Source organism: Rattus rattus, chromosome 2 (genome assembly GCF_011064425.1).
Source record: "Rattus rattus isolate New Zealand chromosome 2, Rrattus_CSIRO_v1, whole genome shotgun sequence".
NCBI lineage: Eukaryota > Metazoa > Chordata > Mammalia > Rodentia > Muridae > Rattus > Rattus rattus.
Genome location: NC_046155.1, coordinates 191,243,260 through 191,258,514, shown reverse-complemented (window position 1 = coordinate 191,258,514; position 15,255 = coordinate 191,243,260). Strand labels below are relative to the sequence as shown.

The 15,255-nt window shown below is 45.1% G+C and overlaps 1 protein-coding gene across 1 annotated transcript in view; it reads left to right on the top strand.

Annotated features, from left to right (window-relative positions):
- Positions 1–7,401: 7,401 nt before the first annotated feature.
- Slc22a3 (solute carrier family 22 member 3) overlaps positions 7,402–15,255 on the top strand; it is a 90,534-nt gene continuing 82,680 nt past the window's right edge. The window contains exon 1 of the mRNA XM_032894709.1: positions 7,402–8,206. Coding sequence (XP_032750600.1) covers positions 7,793–8,206 — 414 coding nt within the window. The 5' untranslated portion in view covers positions 7,402–7,792. The remainder of the gene's footprint in view (positions 8,207–15,255) is intronic.

Below are 15,255 nucleotides of genomic sequence, written 5' to 3'. Positions count from 1 at the left end.
CATAAAATGTTTTTATTTAACAATGAAATAAACAAAAAGGGGGCTGGAGATGTGTCTCAGCAGTTAAGATCTCTTACTGCTAGATTGGAAGAGTGGAGCCATATTGGATGGCTTACAGACACCTGTAACTCCAACTCCAAGAGATAAAGTGCCCCCTTCTGGTCTCCTTGGGCAACACACACACACACACACACACACACACACACACACACACACACACACCACCAGAATTGAATAAAATAAAATAAACTTTAAAAAAAGATGGGACACAAGCGAAGGTTTATAGTTATATTTTATAAAACTTCTTCATAGAAGACGTAATGGAAGAACATTCCACGGGAGTAGCGGTGATGAGAACTCCCACAGGTACTGAGGATGGGGAGGAGGGTATCCTGGTCTGAATTCCCGGAGCTAACTACATAGAGTGGCCTCCGGTCAGTAACTCTCTCCTTCCCAGGAGGTACCTGCTAGTGTGGCTCTGAAGATGAAAAGTGACACACTGTATAAAGCACACAGCAGCACCCCTGGCAAAGGGCCTCATGCTGTGAGTATGAAGAGGCAAGATAATGCTGAACTCTGACCTGGAATGTTCTCTGGGAACCCAGGCACAAAAGTTTAGTCCTCATCCTTGTACCATTAGAGGGTCAGAAACCTTCAAAAAGAGCCTAGTAGGAGGTCTTAGGTCGTTGGAGGAGAGAGAAGCAACATACGACATCCCTTCCTTTCTCTTTGGAGTATAGACCATGAGGTGACAGCATCTCCAGCTACGTGGCCCCGCATGATGTGCTGTTTCTCCACTGGTCCACAGCAACCTGATCAAACAACAATGAAGGAAAAAAACTGTCAACCCGTGACTCCCACTTCTCTTTAAGTTCGTTGTCTCAGGCTTTTGGGCACAGTTGCAGAAATCGAACTTCTACAAATTTGGGAGGGAAATGAAGTAAAAGCATTGAAGCTAAAATTGAATCAGCTGCCTTTACCAAAGTGTGAAATCTCCTGATTTCAGCGGATGCCTGAGGAGGAGAGCATAATTCAGTATTGTTTGCTTTTGATGGTTGGTGGGGATGGCAGAGTAATAATAATCACAAAGGTGTTCTGCTGTATATAGAGATTGTTAGCCAATGTTAGCCAGTGGCTGTCAGGGGGAAGGTGTTCCATTGTATATAGAGATTGGTAGCCGACGACTGTCAGGGGAATAAGATAGGACCAGAGTCACCTCAATCTGTGACATTCCACCTCTCCATAACCATGAGGTCCCAGTCAGTCAAGCCTCCTGGATCTTTGCCACAGAGGTGGCTTCCTCAGAGAAGGTCAATCTGCAGCACAAAGGTGAACCACGGGGTCCTCAAACCTGTCTTTCGAAGAAAAAGGAGCCCGTCCCACATGACTCCATCTCACTGTAGATTTGAGGAAAGAATTCTGACTGTGCATTCCAGAGATGGTCTATCTGAGACACCCTAATCTGAAACCAAGACAGTGGTATGTTCCCGCCCCACTCCTCACGGCTCCTAGGAGATGAACATCTCCTCCCCTGGCTTTCTTCTCTGTCTAGTGCTCACAAGTGTAGCCTCTACTTGCTACAGTCAGGACTGTTGAATATAAAATCTGCCAGCGTTCTTTGGCCTGCAATAGTAAACAAATCACAATAAATTCAAGGAAGTTGCACTCAAAGTGACCTGAGCTACCACACTGTCTACATTGTATTTGTATGTAAAGAAAAAGGCACTTTGAACCCATGGTATATCACTAACAGTGAATAGTCTTACATTGGTTACTTCACGTTATACTGTGACCAAACAACCAGTCAGTGAGCAATTTAAGGGAGGAAGGAGATACAGGCCATTGTGGTAGGAAAGGCATGCTTGCCAGAGAGGGAGACCTACTGGCCACATTGTATCTATGATCAAGAAACAGAGAGAGGAGAGAACAGGAAGTGGGTCTCAGCCATAAAACCTCAGAGCCTACCCCCAGTCAGAGCAGCTGAGGACCAAGAGTTCAGGAAGACTAGTGGCTGGGGCCATGGGCTTAGCATAGGCTTAGCATGGGCAGACACCCTGCAGCTAAGGTTGGAAGATGGAAGGCTGATCACTCCCAGAAAAAAAGCTAGTTTCTTCCAAGTGTGACTTGAGCCCTTATATGGTATCATTCACACAGTGGTCCACCGAGCCTAGAAGAGCAATTCCTTATTGTACTTTGTGATTATTTTCAACACAAATTAGCACACAGGCTTTTAAACTATTATAAACTCACTCTCTATTGCCGGTGGTGGATAAAGTCCTAATTGAGGAACATTTTTCCCCATTAATATCACCATCTCCCATTTGAGGGCATTTACCGCTTTGTGGGCTTTACACAGGGAAGGTAGGGCGTCACTCTGCAGCCTCCCTCTAATTGCTCGGTGTTCTTGCTGGAAGCCACGAGGTGCCAACCGTCTCAGTCTGCCTGGCTGCTGGAATGGAGCACCACCAATGGGGACCCTGAAGGACAGGGATGGGTTTTTCCCATGATTCTATAGCTGGAAGTCCAAGTGGTAACAGCTTGGCTGGGGCAGTCCCTTCTCTCACTCTGTTCCTTTAAAGGGACACAAATCCTTTAAAGGAGGACACTTCATTCATCATTGGACCCCATCCCCATAACTTCACCTAATTATCTACCAAAAGGTCAGTTTTTAAATACTATTCCAGTGGAAGCTCAGGCTCCAAGAGATGAACTTGGTGGGCACATTTATGTGGAAAGTGTCAACACTGGCCCAAAGCAGAGTTAGACCAAGAAAGTGTAGGTTGGGAGCTCATGAAGGCAACAGGAGAACAAGAGGACCAGGGCCAGAAGGTGTGTCTCCTGCACAGAGGAGAAGCCAAGGAACAGGAGTCACATGAAGGGCACATGCAGAGCTGGTCCCAGAAAGGCTAGTTTAGAGAAAGCCTTCATTTTGAAAAAAGTTAAAGTGTCAGCAGCACTCTACTCGAAGCACAAACTTTCTTCTAGGGGCTAACGGAGATCAATCGACAAGGGAAAGATGATAATGGCTGCTGGTCAATTAAGTTGGGATTTGGGTCCATAAGTTGGGATTTGTCCATCTGTCCGGACAGTCACAGCAGCGCAGGGGGAGTTCTTGCTACCTTAACACGTGACTGGACTGCCGATAGAGAGGTTACTTACTCTCTGATGCCAGATATGGTGAAATGCCTCTGGGACATTCTTAGCCACTCCTTGAAAACAGGGGTCCTTTTGATCTCTCGCCTGGGGACTTGCTGGTACCAGTTCACCTGCCTGGTTTACACTGATGCTTTTTTTTTTTTTTTTTTTGGTTGTGAGCCTAGCCTTTAACGGCTGAGCCATCTCTCCAACCCAATCATCGCATTTTTTATATAGAAAGGTTGAATTTTAACATTTATCATAGTTTCCCAAAACAAACAAATGTATATGTGTATGTGTGTGCTGCATGTGTGTAATGTGTGTGTGTGTGTGTGTGTGTATGAGAGAGAGAGAGAGCATACATGTGTGCTTTACTTTGTCCAAGCAGAATAAATGATATGTATGTATGTATATATGAAATATATATATTCTTCATCTATCCACTGATACATATTTTCTTCATTCATCTATGGTTGGAAGTCATGGTTGATTCCATAGCTTGCTTCTTAGAAATGGTGTCACAGGAAACATGGGAGTGAAAGTGTCTTCATGATATGATTTTATTTCTGTTGTAGATTTGTGGTGGTGGGGTGACCGGGGTTCTGTTTCCAGTTGTTTTTGGAAACTCCAGTGAGCATTAGTTGGTCACAATGCCTAGGTCAGTAATATGTCCCACAATATTCTCTGATGATGGGAGAAGTATTCACTTTCTGCAGAGACCACGTTAGCCACTAAACCATGTGGCCATGAGGAACACAGCTTGTCATCTTTTCCTTTAATGAATGTGAGTTTAAGAATGCATGTGTGGCTGTGCCACATTGGATGGGACAGGTACAGAGCAGTGGGCGGTGGGTTTATTGTTGTTGTTGAGACGGGTGTCTTACTGTATAGCCCTGACTGGTCAGAACTCATCATGTAGACCAGCCTAGCCTTAAACTTGTGGCCGTCTTCCTGCCCGTGCCTCTCAAGTGCTAGGATTACAGATGTGCTGCAGTACACCCGACTGTTTTCAGTGTTTGAAGGTAAAGAGATCGAGGGCTGGCAATGTGGCAGAACTCTTGTCTGACACAACTGAGGCCCAGGCTTCCATTCCAGTACTGTAATATATATGTATAGTACATGCACACACACACACACGCACACACACAAATATACATCATATATACATATAGAATATATTGTATATATGTATACATATACATGTGTGTATATGTGTATACATGTGCACATATGTGAGTATGTGTGTGTGAGAGAGAAAGAGAGAAAGATTTGTTTTCTCTCTAACTCCCTTCAAAGCAGAGGGAAAAATAAACTGCACGTATGACTTTCAATAAAAGTTCCAGTCAACAGTCAAATATGTGTGGAATTCATCAAAATGTAAAACGCATCTGGAAGACAAGAGCCCCAGCAATGGCTAAGTTCATTCTTAAGAGGGACAAGATAAGTAGGGGAGGAGAGGTGGGATTCACTCTCCAAGATACTAAGACTGTGAGAGAGAGGCGTTGATGAACAATGGCAGCAGCTTGGGACAGACAGCTGCAGGACAGGTTAAAGGACACAGGTCTTCCTGCACAGCTGAGAGTCTCAGACAGACAGAAACAGAGCTGTAAATCCAGGCAAAAAAAAAGTTACCCAATGCATCCTGGTAGCTGCTTGACCATAAGACATAAGTAAAATTAGAACCTCTCATACTCTATCCAGAATTAACTCCAGGGATGTTAAAATTCAATGTGAAAAATACAATACAATAAAGCTATGTAAAGGGCAAGGGCATAGCTCAGTGCAGACTACCATTTGCAAGGCAGGATATATGTATGTGTGTATGTATATGTGTATATGTATGTGATATGTATATGTGTATGTGTGTATATGTGTATGTATATGTATATGTATGTATGTGTATATATGTATATGTGTATTTGTATGTGTGTATGTATATATGTATATATGTGTGTGTATGTGTCTGTATGTGTGTATATGTGTTGTGTATATGTATGTGATATGTATATGTGTATTGTATTGATATGTATATGTGTATGTGTGTATGTGTATTGTGTGTGTATGTATGTATGTATGTATATGTAAATGTGTATATATATGTGATATGTATATGTGTATTGATATGTATATGTGTATGTGTGTATGTATATGTTTGTATATGTGTGTGTATATGTATGCATGTGTATATATGTATATGTGTATGTGTGTATATGTATGTGTGTATGTGAGTGAGCATGTATATATAAGTATGTATGTGTTTGTGTATGTATGTGTGTATGTATGTGTGTATGTGAATACAGGAAAACATTTAACATCTTAGTAAAACATGGGTAGGCACAAAAAGCAGCAGCTATGAAAAATGTATACTTTATTCCATCCAAATTGAGATTTCTCACAGGGAGAGAAATCATACATTAATCCACAGACTAAGAAGAGGACACTGGAGTTATCATACAAGTTTATCAATGAGCAAAACACAAAAATATACTAACAATGTCTTCCAAACCCAACAAGTCCCAAGAAGCAGAGAGAATGAAAGCAGGGACAGAAAGAGAAATAGGTGAGGACTTTGAAGAGCATTGAGCAATGTGGGCTTGCTTTGGAGATCAAGGCAAGCCACTGCAGTGGAACATCCAAGCTGCCTCATGGAAAGTCATCCAGCACCATGGGCTGCCCAGAGGGCAGAGGACCCGTGCCTAGAGGGCACTGAGGGTTGATTGAAGTAAGAAAAGAGGAAGGCGGGACACACTTAGAAGTAGTGGAGCATGACAAGCAGCCCACTCTTACCACACAAACTCTTGCTAAGCACCTACTGTGCACTGCCTTTGTATAGAAGTGAAGGCCCAGAGTGCAGGTTTCTCCCTACATGAAACTTTATGATGTAGGGGGGGTGTCACAGTTGAGGTGACCAAGTGAGCGGGTAAACCTGTAAGGGATTAGCTGGTGTGAGGGCTTTGAAGACAAGACAGAAAGGGGAGCTGGGGATGTGCTTGTGTAGGGAAAGGGGTTGGGTGTCACCAAGCCTCACATGTTAAGGGAGTTTAAGGGAGAGTGCTGGAATGCTACTGAGATTCTGAGTCTGGGCAGGAGGATGTGCTTGTACCAAAAGCCAGCTCAGGAGAGGGGAGACCTAGTCTGGGGGTTCAGCAGGCAATTACAAATGGGACCAGAGGGGCATGTGAGAAGATATGCAAATACAGAACACAGTGAGTGAGGTAGGTGGTTTGTGCATTTGTTTGTGTGTGGGTGTGTGCATGAATGTGTGTGTGTGTTGTGTGTGTGTGAGAGAGAGACAGAGACAGAGAGAGAGACAGAGAGAGAGATAGAGAGAGACACACAGAGAGAGACAGAGAGACAGAGAAACAGAGACAGAGACAGACAGAGAGAGTGGGAAAGGGAGGGAGAGGGGAGGGATGGAGAGGGGGGAGAGGGAGGGGGGAGGGAGAGAGATGGCCATTTTTGCTGTATGATTTTGGCAATTCTTGGGCCTGCCTGTGGTTGCTACTTGCTCAGTAGCAAAGAGCAGTTGTGGTAATGATTATTGAATGAAACCCTGAGTACTTTTCTGGTACTTTCCTCCTGCTAATCCATTCAGTCTTCATGGGGACCCTATGAAGTAGGTATGTTAAAAGGTGGGAAAACAGGGAGTGGCGGGTTAAATTTCTCGGCATCCGGAGTAGTAAGGACAAAAAGAGAAGTTGGAGCAAGGCAGTCTGGCTCTAGCTGTGGGGACGGGGACTAAATCTGTGCTCTTTGGATCTCTCGAGAAAGTTAGCTAAGGGTGGCTGAGGGCACGAGCTGGGGACCAGGAGAAGAGCTGGGTGCAGAGATTGGAATACGTGGGTAGAGCACAGTATCACAGGTCGCTCTGCAGTCTGACAGCTGATTGGTAACCGACTGTGCCAGGCGATAGGAACCACACATGATGTGCATCCTACAGGCTCTGTAGACTTTTGAGGGGCAAGGAAGACACTGTGATGATGGATTCAAACCAACTAAGCACCACTGTTCCCAGAGACTTGGGATGCGAGTGTACACAAAGGTCTTTGACTTGATGTGCTCCCTTCTCCTCTTGAACTTTGGGACTAAGCAAATCTTTTAGCCCTGTGGGCTATCTGTGGGCTGTCCCTCTGTCCCATTGTAATAGTCTGTTTCTACTACATTGCCACCATCCCACCCAGAGCTCTAGGAATGTGATGACGCAGGTTCAGGTGCGGGTGCAGGTATGAAATTCTGTTCCCGGAGGTACTGACTGTCACTTTTGGGAGCACAGCGGCTTGGACCCCTGCAGCTTAAGAGCACTGGAGGCTATTCCTGCAATCAGCAGAGTCCTGAGTCTGGCGAGTCTGGGTGATCCTAGAACTCAGTGAACTCCAACTTGGAGTGGCCCTTTAGGGCAGGCTATAAGTCTGGGCCCTTGGTGCACGGTGACACCGCTGTGAAACCACCCCAATCCGCTCTCCGGTTTTACGCCGGTCCCGGGCGCATTCGGGCAGGAGGCCGGGAGCTTGGAGCAGGAGGAGCAGCCCGGGGCGGGCTGCCAGGGCGAGCAAGCGAGCGAGGCGGGGGCGGCGGGTGCAGAACTGCGGGCGGCGGCGCCCGCGGGTCACTCTCAGGCCGGGCAGCAGCGACAGGGCGCAGGGTGGCGGGGCGCACCATGCCCACGTTCGACCAGGCGCTGAGGAAGGCGGGCGAGTTCGGGCGCTTCCAGCGGCGCGTGTTCCTGCTGCTGTGCCTGACGGGTGTCACCTTCGCCTTCCTCTTCGTTGGTGTGGTCTTCCTGGGCAGCCAGCCCGACTACTATTGGTGTCGCGGGCCGCGCGCCACCGCGCTGGCCGAGCGCTGCGCCTGGAGCCCTGAGGAGGAGTGGAACCTCACCACTCCGGAGCTCCACGTCCCAGCTGAGCGCCGTGGCCAAGGCCACTGTCACCGCTACCTGCTGGAAGACACCAATACCAGCTCAGAGCTCAGCTGCGACCCACTCGCTGCCTTCCCCAACCGCTCCGCTCCTCTGGTGCCCTGCAGCGGCGACTGGCGCTATGTGGAGACCCACTCCACCATCGTCAGCCAGGTAAGCCTGATTCTGTGCACCATCTTTGTCACACAGCAAGTGTAAGAAGGTGGCCTCCAGACTAGGTTCCTGGAGTCTTCATGACTTGGAGACCCCACCACCTTTGGCGACCTGCTAGGTTCTAACCCAGGCTTGCAAGTGCTGCCTTGCAGATCGTGGGAAAAGCCTTTATTTATATCCCTGTCCTAAAGAGCAGGCTAAGAGATGATCTGGCTTTAGGTAAAAAAAGGAAAACTTTCCTAGAAGCCAACTTGGAGAAGCTCCATATGCACCTGCCTCCGCGGTTGTCACTGAGGTATGTTGGCACAGTGATTGGAGATTATGGCTCGGGAGTTCTCTGCCTTCGGGCGGGCGGGGTGGGACGACGTTGGCACGCCTGGGTTGGCTTTTCTCCAGGGAGCACAGGAGAGGGGGGATCGACTTTGAGTTCTTGAAGATAGTGCAACTTCTTTCCAGTGTCCAAATGATTATCTGACAGGCGGAGGGGACAAAGGTCAAGGCTCTCCCGGGCAATAATTTTGGTAAAACTGCTTTGGGTACAAAGAGCAGCAATTTAAGAGAAGTCAGGAAAGCTGGAACATTGGACAAGAGTTTATTTATTTTTTCTCCTTATAGTAAATTATAGGAAGGCAGCGCGGGGGGGGGGGAATCTCTCCATTTATTGTGGTAGCTGCTGGAGTCTGGGAAGGAGGAGGAGGCAATATCCTTACTCTTGGGGGGGTCTCTCTCACTCAGACCCTAGCCGATTCTGCACCTCCCCCACTGTGAGCTGCAAAGCTGTATGTCGCTTTCACTTTTTAAGTCACTTCAGAAACTGCTTCAGAGGCACCTGGTCACAGAGGAATCGTTTGGCTGAGCTTTACCTACAGTCAAAGCCCTATTTAATCTTTGCAAGACAATTGCGTGTACTCAGGTAAATGAGGAAGGAAACACGCTTGTCTCTTAGTTCTTGTCCAAAACACTTGTTTAGATAACAAGGGAAATGCGCTGTCAGGAGGCAGAAATGTCTCCCATGTAGGGACTCACCTCCATGAAGCTGTTCTTTCTCGTAAGACCGTATATGGGCGTGGTAACCTACTCAGTGAAGTTCCAAAGACCTTGCCTCAAAAAGTAAGACACACATATGTAGGAACACATCAGAATACACATGCACCCTCCTCCAATGTACATGCACGCATGCTTGGGTGCATGCACATACTATATTAAAAAATGAACATTAAAAGAAAACCTCCAAACACAAAATGTATACCCACTCTAGAAAGGTTGGCATGACTGAAGGTGATCCTTGGGTATCCAAGAAGAGGCTCATAGACATCTGTGAGCAAATACTCTAGCAGGTGCTTCGGGAGGAGGCTGGAGTTCTGGGACTGATAGGACACTGTCAGAGTGGGCAACCTTCCTCAAACCTGGTACAGAATGAGGGGGAAGTCAAAAGATGGTCCTGACAGGGTCTCTAGGGAGCTATGTGGGTTCTGTCTGTCATTTAACGTTCTCATCCCATGCATGCCAGTTTCGTCACTAGCAGGTGACAGCTCAGTGTGCCCAGAATGGTGACCAGACTTCTTCAGGGGGCAAACTGAAGTGTTGTTTAGGATGCTTTCCCTAAAGATGCTGATGGGGGTTTGAAACCTCCTGGAAAGATTTCCCTTTCCAACACCAAATGATTTTAGTTTCCCATGGTCCACCGTTCATGTGTTGCTCTCAAGAGGAAGCTCTCCATGTGTTCTGGAAGCCACGCCCACCACCCAAAGTAACTCAGAATCTCACAGAAACCTCATAGAATTCGGAGTGCTTTCCTTGACTTTGAAATTGAACAAAGTCAGTGTTGTTATTTTAAATACTATCAAAGTAATGAAACAAAGCCTGTAGTTCCCGCTTCAACTACTGTTATATACGGAGTGTATTGATATACAGAGAGTACACGTTGGGAGAAGCTGGAGGCAGAAGTGGACAGGCTGCTTACGATCCTTGGTCCTTGAACCAAAGCAGGAGTTAGGGGGATAAGATGTCTTAGCTTTACAGCAGGAAGAGCTGAGGCTGGTGATGTAAGGGATCCCGCTAGGTTCCCATCCTGTCATGGAGGTTGCCATGGGTCAACCTTAGTTCTGTGTCGCTTTCGAGGTCCTCTAGTGTTTTGTTTGGTGGCATTCGAAACACAACCAGCCAGGCTGGCCGCTGGGGAAATGGACTTCATTTGGTGCGGTGGGTCCTTATCCTGATGTGAACATGGAATGCGGGTCACTTGGAACTTATCCACCCTTGGGACACCTTCATAACAACTGGAAGGAATTCCAAGGAGCTGACTGGCAATTGTTCCAAGCCACCTCCCCTACGCTAGGGGATTTCCTACCTATGATGAACACCATCAATGCAGCCTTTTCTGCCTGGGTTTCAACCTCATCTGTTCATTAGACATTGGACAGAATCAAACCTGACAGAATGCAGACATTGAGTCAGAGCCCTTACCCAGGGATGCTTCCCCTTTAAGATTGATGGAGGGATTTTTGGAAGGAATAAAAGACCATCTCTCTACTTCAGGGTGCTTCCGCACACAAAACAACTGCTTCTCCTTCACTCTTCTTCTAAAATAAAAGGAAGGTCAGTTTGAGGGATGTGGGCTGCTTCATCCTCAGGCTTCCTCCTCTTCCTCCAAGTGCCTGTTGTGATTCTTGTACAATTGTCTTAGAATGTAGACCAACTAGGTAGGGCAATCCCCCATAGTGCCAGCCTAATGCTGCTCCCTCTAAGGGTCTGCTAAGCATGCTATTGGGCTTTTGTATGTGCTGGAGAAGGGATTTAGCCAAGCCAGGGTTCCAGCTAGGCAGTGTCTCTAATTTGCAATGAGCACTTTAGAAAGAAGTACTGGGGCTGGAGAGGAAACCCAGTGGTTCGGAGCACTGGCTGCTCTTCCAGCACAGGTTCAAGTCCCAGTACCACATGGCTGCTATAACAATCTGTAAGTCCAGTACCAGGGGATCCAAATCCCTCTTCTCATCTCCATGGGTACCAGGCATGAGTGTGATATACAAGGAGGCAAAAATAGACATTTGAATTTCCTAGAAAGAACATCTTACGGTATTGTTTGAGTGTGTAATGTCGTTAGCACCTTCCCTCTTTCTTGCAGAATTAACTTGGTCACTGGAGTATGTAACTTGGTCATCTGCTGCATTATTTCTGTAAATATTCAATTAATCGTCTCTCCTCCACTGTATCACTGTCTCCTCTTTACTGGGAGTTGGTGTGTTTTTCCCAGTGTATGCGGGATGCTCAGCTCAGTTTTTCTAGCCTTTTTAAAATTATTATGGTATAACTATTTAAAGCTATGAATTTGCTTCACGAACTCCCTTGGCTGCACTTCAACGAGTTTTTTTTTTTTTTAATGTATAGTTTTGAAAGTAGTGCCTAGATTTAATCTGCGAGCAAACACAGATGTGTGTTGTTGTCTGAGCTCCATCTCTCTATATGCAGAACTAAGGGTGACTTACGAAATGTGGTGTGCCTCACCGAATCCAAGCAGCAATAAAAAGTTAACTTTTTCAAGTCTAGTTCATATCTGGGGAGCAGAGTCAGTGCTGTGTGTGCCAACAGAGCCATTGTGACGAGAGTTCTAGTCAACTTTCCCTGACCGTGTCACACAGGAGAGGAGTAAGAATTCTAGGGGTTTTAAGGAATGAAATTTTATCAAGAAGACTTTTCCTTGCTTGCATTTAAAAAAATGATGAGTCTTACACCAGGTGTTTTAATGCACACCTTTAATCCCAGCTACTGGATTCTGAACCCAAGTGTTTAAGTCTAGATTAAGACAAAACAGCAAAACTCCATCTTAAAACATAAAATTACATCAAGGTGTCCATAGCTCTAAAATGCCCCGCTGGAAGATCGGCATCTTTTTAAAGCATGACTATTTATTCTGTATGTGTGTGTATCAGTTCTCTCTTTCCAATATATGGGTCCTAGTCCTGGACCTCAGGCTAGGCAGCAAGTACTTCAACTCTGAACCACCTCACTGGCCTTGAAGGAATATTTAATTAAGCTATTCATTTTAATTAAAATAATTATTAATTAATTAAGCTATGTGATGTCCCGGCACAAAAATCACAAGGATAAGTAATTATTATGAAGTCATAAAGATGGTCCAGCTTGCTGGGCGTGGTAACACAGGGCTGTAACCTTTGCATTCAGGGAGGCTGAGGCAGAAGGATCAGGAGTTCAAGGCCACTTCATGTTACATAGATAGATAGATAGATAGATAGATAGATAGATAGATAGATAGATAGATAGATAGATGGATGGACAGGCAGACAGACAGATAGAATTTAAAAAATAAACATTGGTGTCTCTTCTTTTTCCACATTCTTACCTCTAGTATCCAAATTCTAACTCCAGTGGCCTAGAAAGCAGGTTGGTAACTTACATCTATGCACAAAAGCTCCTAAGTAGACACTAGTTTTTTAGCGATTCATGAACTGTCCCAGAGTGCAGGCCCTAGAAGCTGTAATCCTACAACTCAGGAGTGGATGAAGGGAAATTATTAATTGGAGTCTAGCCTGAATATGCTGTAACTCTCTGTCTCAAAGCAAACAAGCAAATAAATAAATAAATAAATAAATAAATAAATAAATAAATAAAGAGAGGGAAGGGAAGAGAAGAGGAGGGGAGGGGATGAGAGGGGAGGGGAGGGGAAGATCCTGGAGACACATGCCTTTAGGTACAGTATCTTCAGAGCCTCTGATGTTGCTGTAGCTAACAGAGGATCAAGAGCAGCCTGTCATCTGGATGCTGTGTTTAAACATAAGGCACTTTTCCCGCACTGGTTCCTCACACAGACAAGCTGCTTGAGAGTTGTAGAAGAAGGAACTATAAATTCTGTTATCTTTCAACCTATACATTCCCCATACATGAGAATACGGGGTGTCCTTGGTCCAAGATGACAAGACTGCCAATGAAGGAAAGAGCAATTAAAACATCAGGAGAGTGCCTCTGTGGCGTTGGCCCGAGCTCCCATCAGCCCTCTCTGCTGTGGGCCAGAGTTCCACCTCTGTCATTCTTAACTCTACACCTTCCTTCTGGGTGGTGACCTGTGACCTTTCCTCTGCTCCTCTTCATCTTCCTGCACAGTCTCCGATAAACGCTCGCTCTCCCCTGCAGCCGGTGACCTGCCCTCGGTCCTTCAGAGGACTCCAGGCTTCTACTGCCCCTGGAGAGACCACTCCTGGCGGCTGTTCTCATCTCTAGATGAGCCTTTTGCTTTTCCTCATCCAGTCTCCCTGCCCCAACCACCACATCTGCCCTTTAACATTAACATGAGATGTATATGTTAATTATTATTCCATTCTTAGTGATTTAAATTCTCATTGTTATTCCATCTTTGACTCATACTTTATTCTTAGAGGCTTATTATTAACCTAATTTAAGCCGACTTTTTAAAATCTGCATTCTTTTTCATTGTGGTATGGTCAGAGAATATGATTTGTAGGTTTGTGTGATACTGATTTTTTTTTTTTTTTGGACTTTTATTAACCTTGCTCTGTAGACCTGTCAGAAGTCAAGTGTCATAAATGTTTTCATGCTTGGGAAGAATGTTTGGGTCTCTAGCTATGGGGGGAGTAGGGTTTTACAGACATTCAAACTGAAGCTAACTAGTTCTTCTGTTAAAATATCCCATATTTGAGTTAACCTTTTGTATAGTGATGATCAGTAATTACAAAGACTTGTTATTTTGCAGGGTCTTTTAGCTTCTAGACTTAAGATTTTTATACGAGATATAATTGTATGTGTGCATGTAAATTTAGAGTTTTAAAATTCCTCATAATGAATCAAAGCATCAACGCTTTCAGTATTAAGACCTGATCTAAGGTCTAGGGTATGTTCTGTCTTAATATTATCTGCTATTAATACAGCAATTCCAGTTTTCCTTTGATTAATATTTATCTATAATTAAATTTTTTGTCACCTTGAATTTAAAATTCCCTGTGTCCCAATGGTTTTGTGGAACTCATAAAATGCACACAAGGAAATTTTGCTTTGGTTGAATGGCTTTAGTGTCCATGTATTAGTCAGCTTTCTGTTTCTGTCACAAAATACCAGAGACAAGCAACTTATAAAGTAGAAAAGCATATTTTGGCCCATGGTTTCGGAGGATTCAGCCCTGTGAAGTTCTGCCCTCATCATAGCAGAAGTCTGTGCATGTCGCCACCTTGTGGTGGTCTGGAAGCAGTGTGGATAGGTATCCTAATGTTGCCTTCAAGGGTACTCTCTTGTACAAAGCTCCCCCTCATTAAGTTTCTAGTGTGGCCCGGTAGAATCCTGGGTTGTCAGGGTAGCATCCATGGCCCAAGCCTTAGTACCCCTAGAGTCATGTGACACCTGGTCCTTTTAAATGTGTTGAGATAATGAGTAGATTTGGGCTCCCTAGACCTCCCCAACCCTCTTAATGTTGATCTTTATATGTATTCCCTTCTGTAAAATAAAATTAGTTAGACTTGTTTTACCCACTCGGTTTTGTTCCTTCTTTTGTTTATTAGGAATTTAGCTCCTTTATTTCAACTTTTCTAGAGCGTAACTGTAATGCAGGGGACCCTCCTTAAAAATAGATCGTTTGTGTGTATGTATGTGTACCCGAGTGAGTGTATATGTGTCACTTGCATGCTTCAGAGTATACTTGTAGGTAGTAAATGTGTGTGGGTTTTGCTTAGATTTAAATCTTTATTCCACCATTAGTCTTGAAAGTCAGCTTTGCCAGTGAGTGGGCTCCTGTTATCAGTTGTCCTTCCTCTGTCCTTCTGCGACTGAAGTCCTAGGTCAAAGGGCCACCTTGATGGGTTCCAATCTCAGGTCCAGCCACTTGTGATGAAGAAAGCAAACGAGAACAGGATAGTATAATGACACACGTGGGTGGCAATGCCACAGTGGGACCTGTGACTCTGCAAGATAACCACAAAAGTTAATAAGAAGGAAGAAAACTTAATGGTGAAATAACCAGGAAAGAGCTTAACTGATATGAAAAGGTGGGGAAGATAAAGCGTATGTCAGCTCGTTTCAGTGTCCTG